Raw genomic sequence first — 13,641 nt, 5'->3', positions numbered from 1 at the left:
TCGTAGGAAGTGTGCCGGAAAAATAGTTTTGAACGTGAAAAAAGCATGGAAATGTCGCTCTGGCTCAAACTTTACTTTTACTTTGGTTTTGCAATTGTTTTGCCCTAGATCCATTTGTTATAACCGGATTATGACTTTAAAATGTGATTTAAGTTGGAATGTGAAACAATATCCATTTCCATTTAGATTCAAAATCAAATCGAGATTAAAGTTTGAGCTCAGTGGGCCATTTGATCGAATTGAATTGGGGTGATCGAAACAAACAAGGAAAGAGACAAACAAACAAGTGGCTGAGTGTTCGCTTTACAATATCTGATTCTGCATCCGTATCTATGTATATGTGTGTATCTGTAGGTTAGCGTATTTAGTTTGAAGCTTCGTATGTAACTATACAAGGGCTTGCAATATGTCGCATTGCTATATTGCTATGTATGCGTTTGGATCTGTTAAATCGTTTACTTTATCGTTAATCGTTAATCTCAAAATGCTTTGTATTTGAACAGTAAATTACGTTTTCACTTGCTGGAAGTGTTTGCACTTTATTTCGGTTATTGTTTTATGCCTTTATTCCTATTCGGTTTTCATATGCTCTCTCTTTTGTATTTATATATATAAAAATATCCTTTTATACAGTTGTGTTTCCGGTTATTGTTGCTCTTGCATTCTCATGCAATTGCTCGATTAAGTTTAGCGATTCTGTTGGATTGTTGACCCGTGCTATCTGCAATGCTATGGCTATGGCTATTGCTGCTGTATCTGTATATGTGGCTCTTAACTCTATTTGTGGTTATCAGTTATCGGTGTCAGTATCAGTAGCTGTATCTGTATCTGTAGCTGTATCTGTATCGGTATTGGTATTGGTATTGATTGGTAAGCGGAATATAGGTTTACTGTTGGTTATTGCAGTTGCAAGCAATGACGATGGCTGGAAGTTGGGCATGCCAAGATGCAAGTTCGTATTGCGGCTCTCTGTTTAGTGTTTGGTGTGACTCGCGTCGAAGGTTTTCCTTTGAACATTCAAGTTTAAAAGCTTAAGATTACATGACCTCGTTTCGGGTTTCCCTCTATGCCTATCGGTAAAATAAAATACAAGACTAGAAGTACAAATTTCGCTTGTAGAGCTTCTTACTTCCTTAAAAAGTGTGCATAATTCAATAAGAATTTCCCCCTTTGGTCTGAGGGGAAAACACATTTAGCATTAAATGTAGTGAACAAAAGCGCCGCGAGGGCAACAAAAAGGCAAATCAAAAGGATTATAAATTGCACATGTATAATTAAATCGGTTGCAGACATACTCGTAACTCGTATTAACTTATTCTTAGAACAGCTTTCGACCGCCTACGATCGTCTCGTTTGTTTTTAGTTTATGCAGCGACTACAGATCACAGATCCCCAAAAAGAAACGAAAGCGACGTTTAAGCAGCGTTATCTTCCCTTAACATATGCGCATACTAAACTCGAATTTAAATCTGTCATTCTGCTGATTTGTACATTTCGATTGCTATACTTTGCTCGACTGTTTGTGCGAAAATCTCAACTGAAAGAACTAAAGCTAAAGAACTGAAAGTGTCGTGAACAAAATCGTGAACTAATACTTGCATCCAGTAAGTATAACTCGTGTTTATTGAGGGTTATTGTAATTGGAGTTGGGTGACGCTCAGCAGGACCCCCGGTAAGCCCCCAGCGAATTTCAAAGGCAGCTCGCCTGCTCCCGGCGGCAGTCAGTCGAATTCGTATACGGATACCTACTGTCCACCGCCGCCAGCAGGCTGGCCGCCTCTTATGGCTTGAAATTCGGCTGGGAGTTTACCAGAAGTCCTTGTACGATCCTCAGGAGCCGTGCAGCGCATTGCTCTGCGCACTGTTGCCGCCTCCACCGCCGCCACCTCCGCCGGCGGATCCGTTTACGTTCTGCGCCGACACCTCCGACTTGACGCGCCGGGCGATGTGCGATCGCGTGTGCTTGCGCAAGTGATCCTTGCGATAGAAACCTGCAGGTGGCAGCGATTAGTAATCGGAGGTAATAGGAGTTACTTCTCAGTTCACTCACCTTTTCCACACTCAATGCAAACATGCTTCTTCTCGCCGGAATGGATGACAATGTGCAGAGTGAGCTGCTCCTTGCGCTTGAAGGACTTCATGCAGATCTGTGGAGAAGAAGCCGAGTTTTTAAAATGTCAATATATAGACATTAATGATATATATTAAAGGGCAAAATAATAATTAAAGTTTTTCGGCTCTCTGAGCCACTCACATTGCACACATGCGGCCTGTCCGGTATGTGGGAGAGCTTGTGCCTGGTCAGGTGGTCCTTGCGCTTCAGCGCCGCATTGCAGATGTCGCAGACGAAGCGCCGCTCCACGGCGTGCGAGATGACGTGCTGCTCGATGAGGCTGCGGTCCGGATAGGCCATTTGGCACTCCGGGCAGCAGTAGAGCGTGGAGCCATCCAGCGCCTTTGTCTCGCGGATTTCACCCGGCTTGGGGCGCGGCTTCTTCTCCTTTGGTGGTTTCTTCTTTTTGGTCTTCTTGCCGCTGGCCGTGCCCGTGCCGCCGCTGGCGTTTGTTGTGCCCACGGATCCTGTGCTCGAGACAGCGCCGGCGCCACCATTGGTCACGGTGCCGTTGGCATTGCCGTTCACCCCGTTGCTTGCACCGTTCGTCAGCGCCGCTCCGTTGGCGTCCGTCATGTTGGTCATGTGACCGCCATGGTCCATGCCCACCAGTCCGTTGTGGTGGCCACCATTCGCTCCGTTGTTGCTGGGCGTTAGGGCCACGCCCCCCAGCGCCAGGCTGGCCAAATTGGTGCCGTTCTTCAGGACATCGCCGGTGGACTCCTTCTTGATCGTCTCCGAGTACTTGAGGAAGTGCTGTATGGAGATGGGCAGTGTGGCGGAGAGCAGGTGCGACGAGTAGTCCACCGTGTTGGCCGTATTGGCCAATGTCTGCCAGGATTGGTTGACATTCTGCAGGATCTGCTGGTTGAGGACTGCGGAAGCGAAAAGAAGATGCACAAATTATAGTTACAAATATACATTTTCTTCTAATTTCCATTTCCACCTTATGTATATGTCTCCTAATCGTACCAGTAAACTAATTTACCTCACCCTAAATAAAAGTTGCATACTTTTCAGTACCTAATCTGATGTCTTTAATCAATATTATTATAAGCCCATTCCTACTTTGCATAATTCTTTTCAGCTCAGAAAGAGGAAGTCAGCGATAAATTTCCCACACTTGGGGGCGTGTCAGCTTGTGGGCTGGAATCTACGCCACCTATACGAAAAGAAGTTAATGTCATGGGCAACCACTGCGTATGAGTGATATAATTTGAAAGCCAAGCACAGATGTTGGTAGAATTTATAATAGTATGCTTCTAATTTCCTATTTTAAAGATTCATTTTAATTAAATAAAAACGTTTGCAAAGTCTTAAGAATTTAATAAAAATGATTAACATTCTTTGCATTTCTTGGATCCAAGGGAAAGAAAACGTGTTTGGAATGTAAGGAAACAAGATTTTATGTATGTATGTAATTACCAATTACCGTAGCAACCATCCTACAATTTGTACGAAATATGTCGAAACGTTTGTGACCGGAAAGGGCTGTCTATTCTCAAAAATCCCAGGATAGTAACCATTTACTGCCAAGGACAAATCGCCCACACCCCCCATTTGCCCAGCTTTTCGTTCGAGCGGTGCAAACTTTACGCCTTTGCAGCGGTCGTAATCATCAGGATGAGGAAAGCAACATCCACTTGTTTAAGGTGGCTCGCCGTAAAAACTGGATGAAAAAGTATGCTATGGTGCCATTATAGCACCCCTCTGACGCCTCTGACGCCTCTGACTCCCCTACCATCCACATCAGCTTGGGGGACAGCAGACAGGCCCAAAAACATTTATAAATAACGAAGCCGAAGGGAGACGCACGACGACGGAGTGATGACTGCGTCCTTGAAATACACATATACCAACCCGAAAGCGCTGTACATACTATACTACATACAGCTCAGCTTCCCCGAGCCCAGGCCCACTTTTTTTTTTGTCCGCCCAGTGACGGAACCAGGGAGCCACCCACTATTCCCCCTACTTGCGGGTCGGCGACTCACCTTCTTCCCGGTCACGTTCGATTTTTGGATGGATTTTACCCTTATGATCGGCCGCAGCGGCTGCATTGAGAAAGTTTAGATCACCCTGCGGCTGTGAGTACGGTATGGAGATATTCTGGCCATATTGCATGTTGTTGGCAGCCGAAACTGAAAGAGAGAAATGGTTACAAATTATTAAGGACTTCAATTGGGGCTGGGATGAGTGCAGGGATGTAGCACTGTAGCACTAGTTTAGACATTTACACATTGCGAGCACAGCCTTTGTGTTGAGTTATGTAGTTGTATATCGTTGATTAGTTATACGACTTAGGATTAGAGGTTTTTCACAGCGAATCAAGTCCACTTTCAACTTTCAAATCGGCCGCCGCTCTCGCACAACGCACTCTGGCCGACTAACTACAAGCGACTGGGCCTGTCCGGAGTTTCCCGATTTGGCGGCTCCGGCTCCTGGTTCCGGCCGGCTCCGAATTCGAATCCGAATCGAGTCGAGTCCCATGGCTCAGCTGGCGAGCCGAATAAAGGATCGGGTGCCGGCACAAGAACAACATACGGCCGACAAAGTAACGACGCTCTGTCACGACACATGTACCCACTGCATATACATACATACAACACGTCTATATAGATATAGATTTGTATATTTACGCATGTATCTGGGGCCAGTAACGCTGTGCTTGTGTGTAGGCAGCCACATTTTCAGCATATACAATTATTGGGCCGGACTTGGGTTGTGTGCGAGTAAGTTAAGAGAAATTACATTTAATGTCCGCTAAAGATTAGCACTCGTACGCTGATACTGGCGTATATTAAGTATACGCAGCGTTGCCTTTGTTGAAACTCAAAAACTATGTATGATTCTTTTTATGATTATATGATTCTTTTATACATTTCCTATTATGGCAATAATTTCCTATTTAATAAACAAGTTTCTTTCTCTCTCGATTTAATTATTTGATTTAAATACGAATATAAAATATCTATGCCAGTGAAGTATAGACAACATATATATAGGCAACTTGATAAAATTTCTACAAAATTAGTATTAATACAAGTTCCACCCTAAAGCCCATAAATATGTATCCGCACAGTGTAGTTAACCACGTTGTTCCTACTTGCCGAACGTGCGTGTGCCTACGAACTGTTGTTGTCTGCTGGCTGGCTGTCGTCGCCTCCACGGCCGCCCAGCCCCGCCCCCTGGCAACACCAATACCAGCACGCTCGGGCGTCTGCCAAGGCCAAATTTTCACACACACACATAGACAGAGGCACACACGTGTTTTCGGGCCCCGACAACGCATACATAGGAAAAAGGAAATTAAAACTGAAACTGAAAATGCCGGCCGCGCATACGCCCGAATGTATGCCATAGGAAAAGCGTACCCCACATTTTCGGTGGCTTTTCGGTGGGTGTGTGCCATTCACCCGCTCCTCCCCCGCAGATTTCCCGATCCCCCTACCCCCAAGGGGTTTCCGTGCTTCTTGGCGTTTTCTTAGCCGGGTGCTCGGTTTTATAAATAACATTTTCGGGCTGTTGCCAATTGCCTGGTTTTGTTACATCTATTTTTTTTTTATTCAGACTGCTCCTGCTTCCTTATGAAAATACATGGGACGATTTCTGGGAAGGAATCATCCAGGAAGCTGTACTTTACAATTTACATTATTCCGAGCACAAGAAACGAAACGAAAAACAAACCTCCACGGCTGCTTTTCCTGCTGGCTGACGTGGTGTAATTTATGTGTCTCCGTGCGTGTGGTCTGCGTTAGTCTTAGTCGCTGTATAAATTACCATTCGACCTTGGGCAGCAACTTAACATATTTTCGAATGCTTTAATTTTTCTGCATAGGACTTAGCCGTTTTGCGGTTTGGAAGGATGTACGAAATGTGTGTTTGATAAAATCGTTGGAGCAGCAATAATTTAAATTGAAAACATATTCCTATGCAAATGATTAGGCGCAAGTGTTTAATCGAATTAGAGTCAAATATAATATATTGTTTCTTTCTGGTTTGTTTTTCTCTTAATATATTCTTCATTCTAGGAAGAATGTGGAAGATAAACACACTCTTCAATAATTCCAGGAAGAATGTGGAAGATAAACCCACTCCTCAATTAAATTGCCTAAAAAGTATGAACTCCATAGCTCCCCTTTAAAATATCAAAACTACTTTTCGAAATTAAAAAAAGATTAATTTTATTCATTTGAATTGCATTCGCTATAAATGCATTATGTAAATTTAAAGAAAACAAACTGAATACCCATTAAACGATTAAATTTAGTATAAGATTAAAGATTAAGTTGTAATGGGTGTACTAAGAAGAGATTGTCTGCAGAATGGCATTGACTAAATGGAAATTAAAGAGCAATCATTAAAAGGGTTCAAAGACAGCCGGAAAAATCGGCCGAAGTGGCCGAAAATGCGGAGCCATGGCAACAACAAAAGCGGGAGGCGTGCGTGGATGGCAAATGGCAACCGGCATTCGTGGCATTTCACTTTTCACTTCACTTTCCCATGAACGGGATGACGACAACGACAACGACAGGGAAAACAGGCAAAACAGGGAAAACAACGCACGGCATGGAGGAGACGAACATATCGCCGGATTCAGAATCGGAATCGGAGCCGGAGTAGCGAGTCAAAGTCGGTGAAGTCGGAAACACGGCCAAGCGAGAGTGAGAGAGCGGTGAGAGTGGAGAGAGTGGCTGAGAGTGGCGGATACGGAGAGCGAGCCAAGTGGGGTTCTGGGCGGATCATATCGTTGTATCCGCCAGCAAAGTGGAACAAAATGGAAAGGAATGCGCCTGGCAGCGATTTGAAAAACATGGCGTTTATCTGCTCCTGTCCATGTCTATGTGTGTCGCACGGCACACGCGTATGCGTGTGTGTGTGTGTGTGTGTGCGGGAGGCAGTGAAAGCGGTGAGAGCGCCCGCGCGGGAGAGGGAGAGCGCTTGGGTGAGAGGAGAATGCCTGGCCCGGAGAGTGAGAGAGCATAGCGTGGTTGGGAAAAACTGCAACCCCTAACGGAGTTGGGCGAAACTTGACCCCAAGCAGAGACAGAGAGTGAGTGAGAGAAAGAGTGGGGGTGGGAAAATAGAAGGGTGTGAGAGGCTTACACTCGGAACGAGAGAATGTATAGAGTAGCCTATTTAAGTTTAAGGACGAAAAATAATTATTTAGAAGACATGTAAAAATGTACATATATTAAATATTGCATTCATCAAATAAAAGTTTTGCCACTTGAAAAGAATTAAAATGCATTTTTCCAACAACATTGTAAACTCAATTTTTCCAAGTGCATTTTTAGGGGAGAGTACTCATAGGTAATCGAGAGGGGTAAAAAACAAACGGCGCCATCGGCAGAGTTTAAGTCATCAGCGTCAACAGGATGAAAAATAAAAAAATTAAAAAATGAAAGCTCAACGGTCGCTTTAAGGCTTAAAGTCAAAGGGGAAAACAAAGAAATAAATAATCAATGAGTGCTAATATTTATTTATCTATACCCATTCAAATGAAAGAGCTTTTTAGGGGTTGGGGTGTATGTGCCCATCGTAATTGCTTTATCATGCTCACTTTTTTAGTGTTGCATACATCCAGGCAACGATTTGGGGGTGTAACCAGTCATTCACACCCACGGAGCACATACATACATCTATTTACTCTGCACATAGGTACATAAGTACGTAGCTATGTACATACATATGTATGCATATAAAAAATGCAAATGGTTTATGGCTGGGGTGTCTGATGAACATTAGGGGGGCGTTAATAAAGGGGAGAGGACTGTGTCCTCGACAACAAAATACCCGGTGTCCACTGAAACTCATAATGTTTGGGTATAAAGGGTTAGAGGTATACAATTATAAGTTAAATGTCCCTTATATAATACTGGACACTACTGGATGGAAAACTAGAAATTACTGATGTGCATACGAAAACCACTTTATCCCTAAATGTATTTATTAATGTTCGGTTTAAGTAAAATCTTTTAAGTGCTCAATACTGCAAAGTACAAAAGTTTTTATATATTAGAAATTCTATATTCAATGTGATGTGAATAGCAGTCTTGAAAATTATTTACGTTGGGGGTGTCTTTATAAATATAATCAATATTATGCTCATAAAATGCTCATTCTGCCTTCGAGTTGATATGTTTTCAATTCATTTGCATTGCTTTTTCTTAATAATGAGCTGCTTTGGGATTTCCAACATATGAACTCTGAGCAAACTCTCCCAATCTTGGTCAGGTATTTATCTGTTTACATTCTGAGACCCATACCCAGAGGGCAACTTCAAGGGTCCGGCCATATCTACATACATCTACCACTGCACATTTCCTGGTAACCCAATAATGATTTATACATACAAGGAAACCAGGCAAATTATCGGGTAGGTATCGAAAGATAAACCTCGAGCAGGTCACAGAGTCGCAGGGCAGCGATAATGCAGCTAATAAGCGGGAGCAGCATGAAAATGCAGTGGCTTGAGTACGTGGGACACATTTTACCTGCCTTGGATTTGGGATCAGCAGCACACAGTACGCCAGATACCAAATACCCAGACCCGTAGATTACATCCAGTCGAATGTATAAAAGAGCAGCATTACCCACTCACATACACATCACACACTTGCAAACGCATTTTCCTGTTATGGCAGGTAAAAAAATATAAAACGCTAAACTGGAAATATAATGCGTAGCTCAAAAGCCGGGATCAATGAACCTAGCCGATGCAGAGGAGTTTGAGTTTGGGTTTGGGTTTGGGCCATGGTTCGTTCTCCACTTTCCAATAAATGCAAGTGGAAAATATCTGTGCAGTTGCCAGGGGAAAAATAAATTATGAAACGCAATCTGGGGGGATGGGGGTTGCCTGGGAATCTAATTATGCAAGCAAATGCATCTAATTAGAATTGATAAGAAGAAGGACCCTGCGGTTGGGGACTAGTATAGTAGTATAGGGGTTATGTATTCTATATATCGGGGGTAGAACCGACCAACCGGTCACACCCTTCCACTAAAACAAAAAAAGTTGCAAGTTGGCAGGAAGTCAGTGCAATTAAAAAGGCAAAGGCAGGCTGGCTCTCGTGGGTTGGGGGTTGTAACTCACACTCAAAGGCACACACACACTCACACTAACTCACTTACTCTCGGCCAGCACACATACGCGTATATGCATTTAATTGTATTTCTATGTATGTGCTTAAGTAGCTGAAGAGAGCGGTGAAACCCACCCCTACAAAAAAACAAAGTGAAATGCAGCAAATTCAAAAGTTATTTGAGTTCATTGCATTTTCAAGCCACGCAAAACAACAACAGCCATAGCTTACACTCGCACACACACGCTTTTACACCCACTTGGGGGTGGGTGGTAATGACTCAAAACATAGAGCGGAATACTCGTATAAAAAAGAGCGCAAAACAAAAACAACGACGAAAAAATCGTTAAATTCTGCTTTGATGACAGGGTATACTCGTACTCGTGCTCGTACTAAGTCGCTCCACCCCGCCAACCAACCCCCAAAAAATTGTAGTGCGGTTTACAAATTGCCCGAAGAAGATGTCTTTGCTAGCCAGAAAGCGAGAATTTCGTAGATGGGGGTGGAAAACCCGCTAGCACTCACACATGTCTTTATGCGAATGTCAGTAAGTAGAACCAGATGGAAGCCACCTTTCGCTGGTAATTCAAGGAAAGTATTGTTCGAGTTTCAAGTGGGACGTTTTTTTAGCTGATTATTGGAAGGGAATTTCTAACTAAACTTCAGAGAAAACAAACTATTAAGAATTATTCAGATCATCACAGGCTCTGCAGGTTCTATAATTTTTTTTATCAAAAAAGCTTGCTAAACAGAAGGTCAAAAAGAACTCAATGTAAAGATCAATAAACCTCTTTGTTTTCAAACTCGAGAACGGTTTGATGTTGTTGTATAAAAATACAGCTATAAGCAATTTGTATTAAATTTATTTAATTAATTTTGCTTACTTTACAAGTTCATAAATGAATAAATATTCTTTTTTACTTTACGAACCAATTGGACTGTCAAGAAGTGATATTCATCGATATTAGAGATACAATGTCTTACAACTTATTTATATTATTTATTTATGATTTAAACATTTCTTTTTTGTAAGAACTAACCTTTAAAATTGCAATTATTATTGGCCATAAATTACAATTTTTATTGACCAATAGTTGTACGCCCATTTATTCTATATCAGCATTACTTCCTTTTTGCAAGAAGGCTAACCAGAAGTTGTCGTTCCAACTGGAGTGGCGCCCTTTGCCCCAAAACAAGACCCTCTGTGTGTAGGGCATTAGGCGAGGCAGTAGCCGACCCCGCTCGAGTGAGAGTGTATACCCCCTGACGCTATGACGCCGGCGTCGCTGCCCGCAGCGGGCGAAAATAAATCGATAAAAATAAAATAAATTTTTAGTGATTATGTTATACAGACACATGTGCCTGCATGTGCATTGCAGGCGATTGTCTGTCCGTATGTGTAGCGGAGTGTAGATGTACAGTGTAGTATAGTGTTTGGTGTATAATATAATGTAATAATAGTGTAATGGTGTGGCAGACGCACTTACCGTTGGGCACATTCTGATTAAAGTGATTGCCATTGGTCTGATAGCGCTGCACATGGTTATCGGTGCCGGCCGCTGCCGCTGCGGCTGCTGCATTCGCGGCGGCCGCGGGGGGCGTGCCAAAGGCGCCGGGCGTCTGGGCGTCGAATTTAGCGGCAAATTGGTGGATGCCGGAGAAGGGGCCGCCGAACGCGGAGAAGTTCATCATGTCAGGATCGGGATGATCGGCGGGGTATTGGATACTAGTTCGGTTTACGGGGCCTCGAGGGGCCCTTTTGGTTTAAGCAAGACAATCTTTCAAATCGCTTTAGCACTATAACTCGATCGGGAGCTAGTATTACTTTATATTTTATATATTTTTTTTGTTATATTTTATTTGTAATTATTTTCTGCACAACGCGAAACGATGACGAAGTGTTGTAGTGGGTGGTGGCGGTAATGGTAATGATGGTGGTGGTGCGCTGTGTGCCTTCTGTTGTTGTTTTCCTGTTCTCCGCCGTCGCTGGTGGGGGTTGGTTTTCTTTTCTTTACCTCCTTTCCCCTGGCTACACTCATACACTAGCACTCACACACACACACACTCAGGCGGCACATAGACGCGCTTACGAGCGCACAGTTTTATGCTGTGCTTTGCTTTTTCGGGGGTAGAAAAGCAGAAAAGCGGGCCCAAACACAACACGTACACATGCACACACACACACACACACTATAGCTTGCACACGCGGAGAACCACTTTCGGTTTCGATTCTGATTCTCGATTCCGCTGGATTCTGATTCCGATTCTGCTTCTGCTTCGCCTCAGCTCGAGTCAACTCGAACTAAACACGCACACACACCCGGCGGAACGGAGCGGAATCGCACTAAAGTCTCGCTTACGATTTCGCTTACGACCGGCTCGTCGAGGCTCCGACATCAAACTAAAAGTAACATTACAACGAGGCGAAAGAAAGCGGAAACACTGGGCCAGGCAAAACGACGCGGACGCGGACGGCGGCAGCGCTGCGACGCAAATGACAGTGACAGTGCCCAGGGGCACGCAGGGTATATCGGTTGGGTGGTAGCCGCACCCCTATTCCTCGCTTTTACTTTAGATGATTGATAGTTTTATAGTTCGTCCGCTGGTTCATCCAACCTCTCCTGTTTAGCAGTCAAGATGGGTAGTTTACCTATAAGTTATTAAGTTAGTTATTAAGTTAAAATAGTTTTACAAATTATTTAATACTACAAAGGGATTCTTTTGAAATTAACAAAATAACTGATCTACCGATATATTCTAATGTTCATTTTTCAACACATAATTCGTTTGTCGTAATTATTTGCCAGATCAAGTTGAACATACACATGCAACGATCCCCCGCATTTACTGGGTAGCAACTATTCGCATACCAACCAACTGCACGACTGCAGCATTCTTACATGTCTGTATTAGTTCGCTGTGTGTTTGTACGACTGACTGTCTGTATGTTTGTGCGCTGTGTGTGTGCCGCTTTGAGGGTGGAAGTTTTTCTACTTCTCTGGAAAATGCGCGTTTATTTGTACGTTCCTTACATTTCGCTGCACCGAGTGCCGGGCATATGACACTGGCCCCAGGCCCCTGCTCCCGAAATGGTGGCTTTGTGGTCACTTAGCCAGTTTGCTGGGCAGAATATTCATGCGCGATCCGTGCAGGCGAAGTGCAATTTATGCTGGGACTGAGGCCGATACCGATACCGAGCCGATCCGAGCCTCATAGCCAGACACGCAGCGAGACGAGCCACGAAATTCGCTGTAAGTTATCAGGATGAAAACCGGTTGGGAGCGAAGCATAAAAACTGGTTTCCAGCGAGAGATGAGCTACTTTTTGTGACCGCCGTCGAGGCAACAACAAATGTATTGACAACGCCGAGCAGGATGACTTTTTGAATATCTGGATTTGGTTAAAGCACCGCAGAAAAGGCCATTAGGATTACATTTATGCATTTTAATGGTAGAAAATAAATTTATTTGCATTACAAAATTCAGGTGCTTGATCACTTTGGATGCCCTAAACTATTTGTAGGTGGGTTGAGGGTAAAAGGATTAACCCATTTTTGATTGTGCCGTAAGTAATTTACCCAAAAAAGTAGACGAATTAAACAAAAACTCTTAAAAATATTACATAAAATTTGGGCCAAAAAATAACTATGTTGTTTGAGACAATCTTAATGAAATTTCTTATTAACTTGCAGGAAGGGTACTCACAGATCGGCGCAGAGTGTCCACAAGAAAAACGCACATACAATGCGCCTTGTATTTTTATTTGGTTTTCCAACTTTTTGGGGTTGTGTGGTATGGCTGTGCACTTATACGCTTACATGTGAATATGTCAGCTTGTAGCGGCGTATGTGCGCTGTGTTTTCAAGTATCTATGTTTGGCTATATGCTTGTGTGCATGTATCTGGATCTGTTTGCCCACGGACATGTGTAGACGGAGGGAGAGGAGAGACCGAGAGAGCACAGCGTTCTCGAGCGCATTGCTCTCGTTGCATTCGATTCTGCTTCTGCTTCTGCTGGCTGTATGTTGTATTAATGAAAGTGAGTCCAGCGGCGAAAGAAAGCAGGCCGTGGAACTAAGACAAGTTCTGTTTTTGATTCTGTTTCAGCCTCTGTTCTCCTGCTTTCGGATTGCAAGTGCTGTCATGTTCTGCAGACCCACAGCTAGGGGTTAGAGATCGGTAAAATAACTCCCCCCTTAGAGTTTCGACCCATTTCCAAGTTGGTAATCCGTCTTCATCATGATTTTTGATGACAGATAAGTACTTATTATATAGATATGTACATATATAACCCGAATAGAGGTATTTACATAAGTTTAATTAATCAAAAGTCTTTCCTTAAGTCTTGAGTAGAAGATAAATAATGACTTGTGTCTGTAATTTTTCGTTTTATAGCTATAAATAAATTTAATATACATAAACATAAGCGTTACCTATTATAATAT

General features: G+C 43.2%; 1 protein-coding gene across 2 annotated transcripts; it reads right to left on the bottom strand.

Moving 5' to 3' along the window:
• Positions 1-432: 432 nt before the first annotated feature.
• Positions 433-11,661, bottom strand: LOC120452021 (zinc finger protein 92 homolog). 2 transcript variants are annotated; one of them, XM_039636069.2, is made up of 5 exons: positions 10,686-11,661; positions 4,147-4,254; positions 2,255-2,988; positions 2,051-2,147; positions 433-1,991 (listed from the first exon to the last, which is right to left on the bottom strand). In XM_039636069.2, the coding sequence occupies exons 1-5, from the start codon at positions 10,888-10,890 to the stop codon at positions 1,831-1,833; spliced, it is 1,305 nt and encodes a 434-aa protein (XP_039492003.1). In that variant the 5' UTR covers positions 10,891-11,661; the 3' UTR covers positions 433-1,830. The 2 variants fall into 2 exon arrangements, with proteins under 2 accessions (XP_039492003.1, XP_039492002.1); XM_039636068.2 differs by having other exon boundaries at positions 4,108-4,254; positions 10,686-11,657.
• Positions 11,662-13,641: the final 1,980 nt, after the last annotated feature.

Source organism: Drosophila santomea, chromosome 3R (assembly GCF_016746245.2).
Source record: "Drosophila santomea strain STO CAGO 1482 chromosome 3R, Prin_Dsan_1.1, whole genome shotgun sequence".
Classification (NCBI taxonomy): domain Eukaryota; kingdom Metazoa; phylum Arthropoda; class Insecta; order Diptera; family Drosophilidae; genus Drosophila; species Drosophila santomea.
The sequence above is the reverse complement of the archived record's forward strand: the minus strand, read 5'-3'. Positions and strand labels throughout refer to the sequence as shown.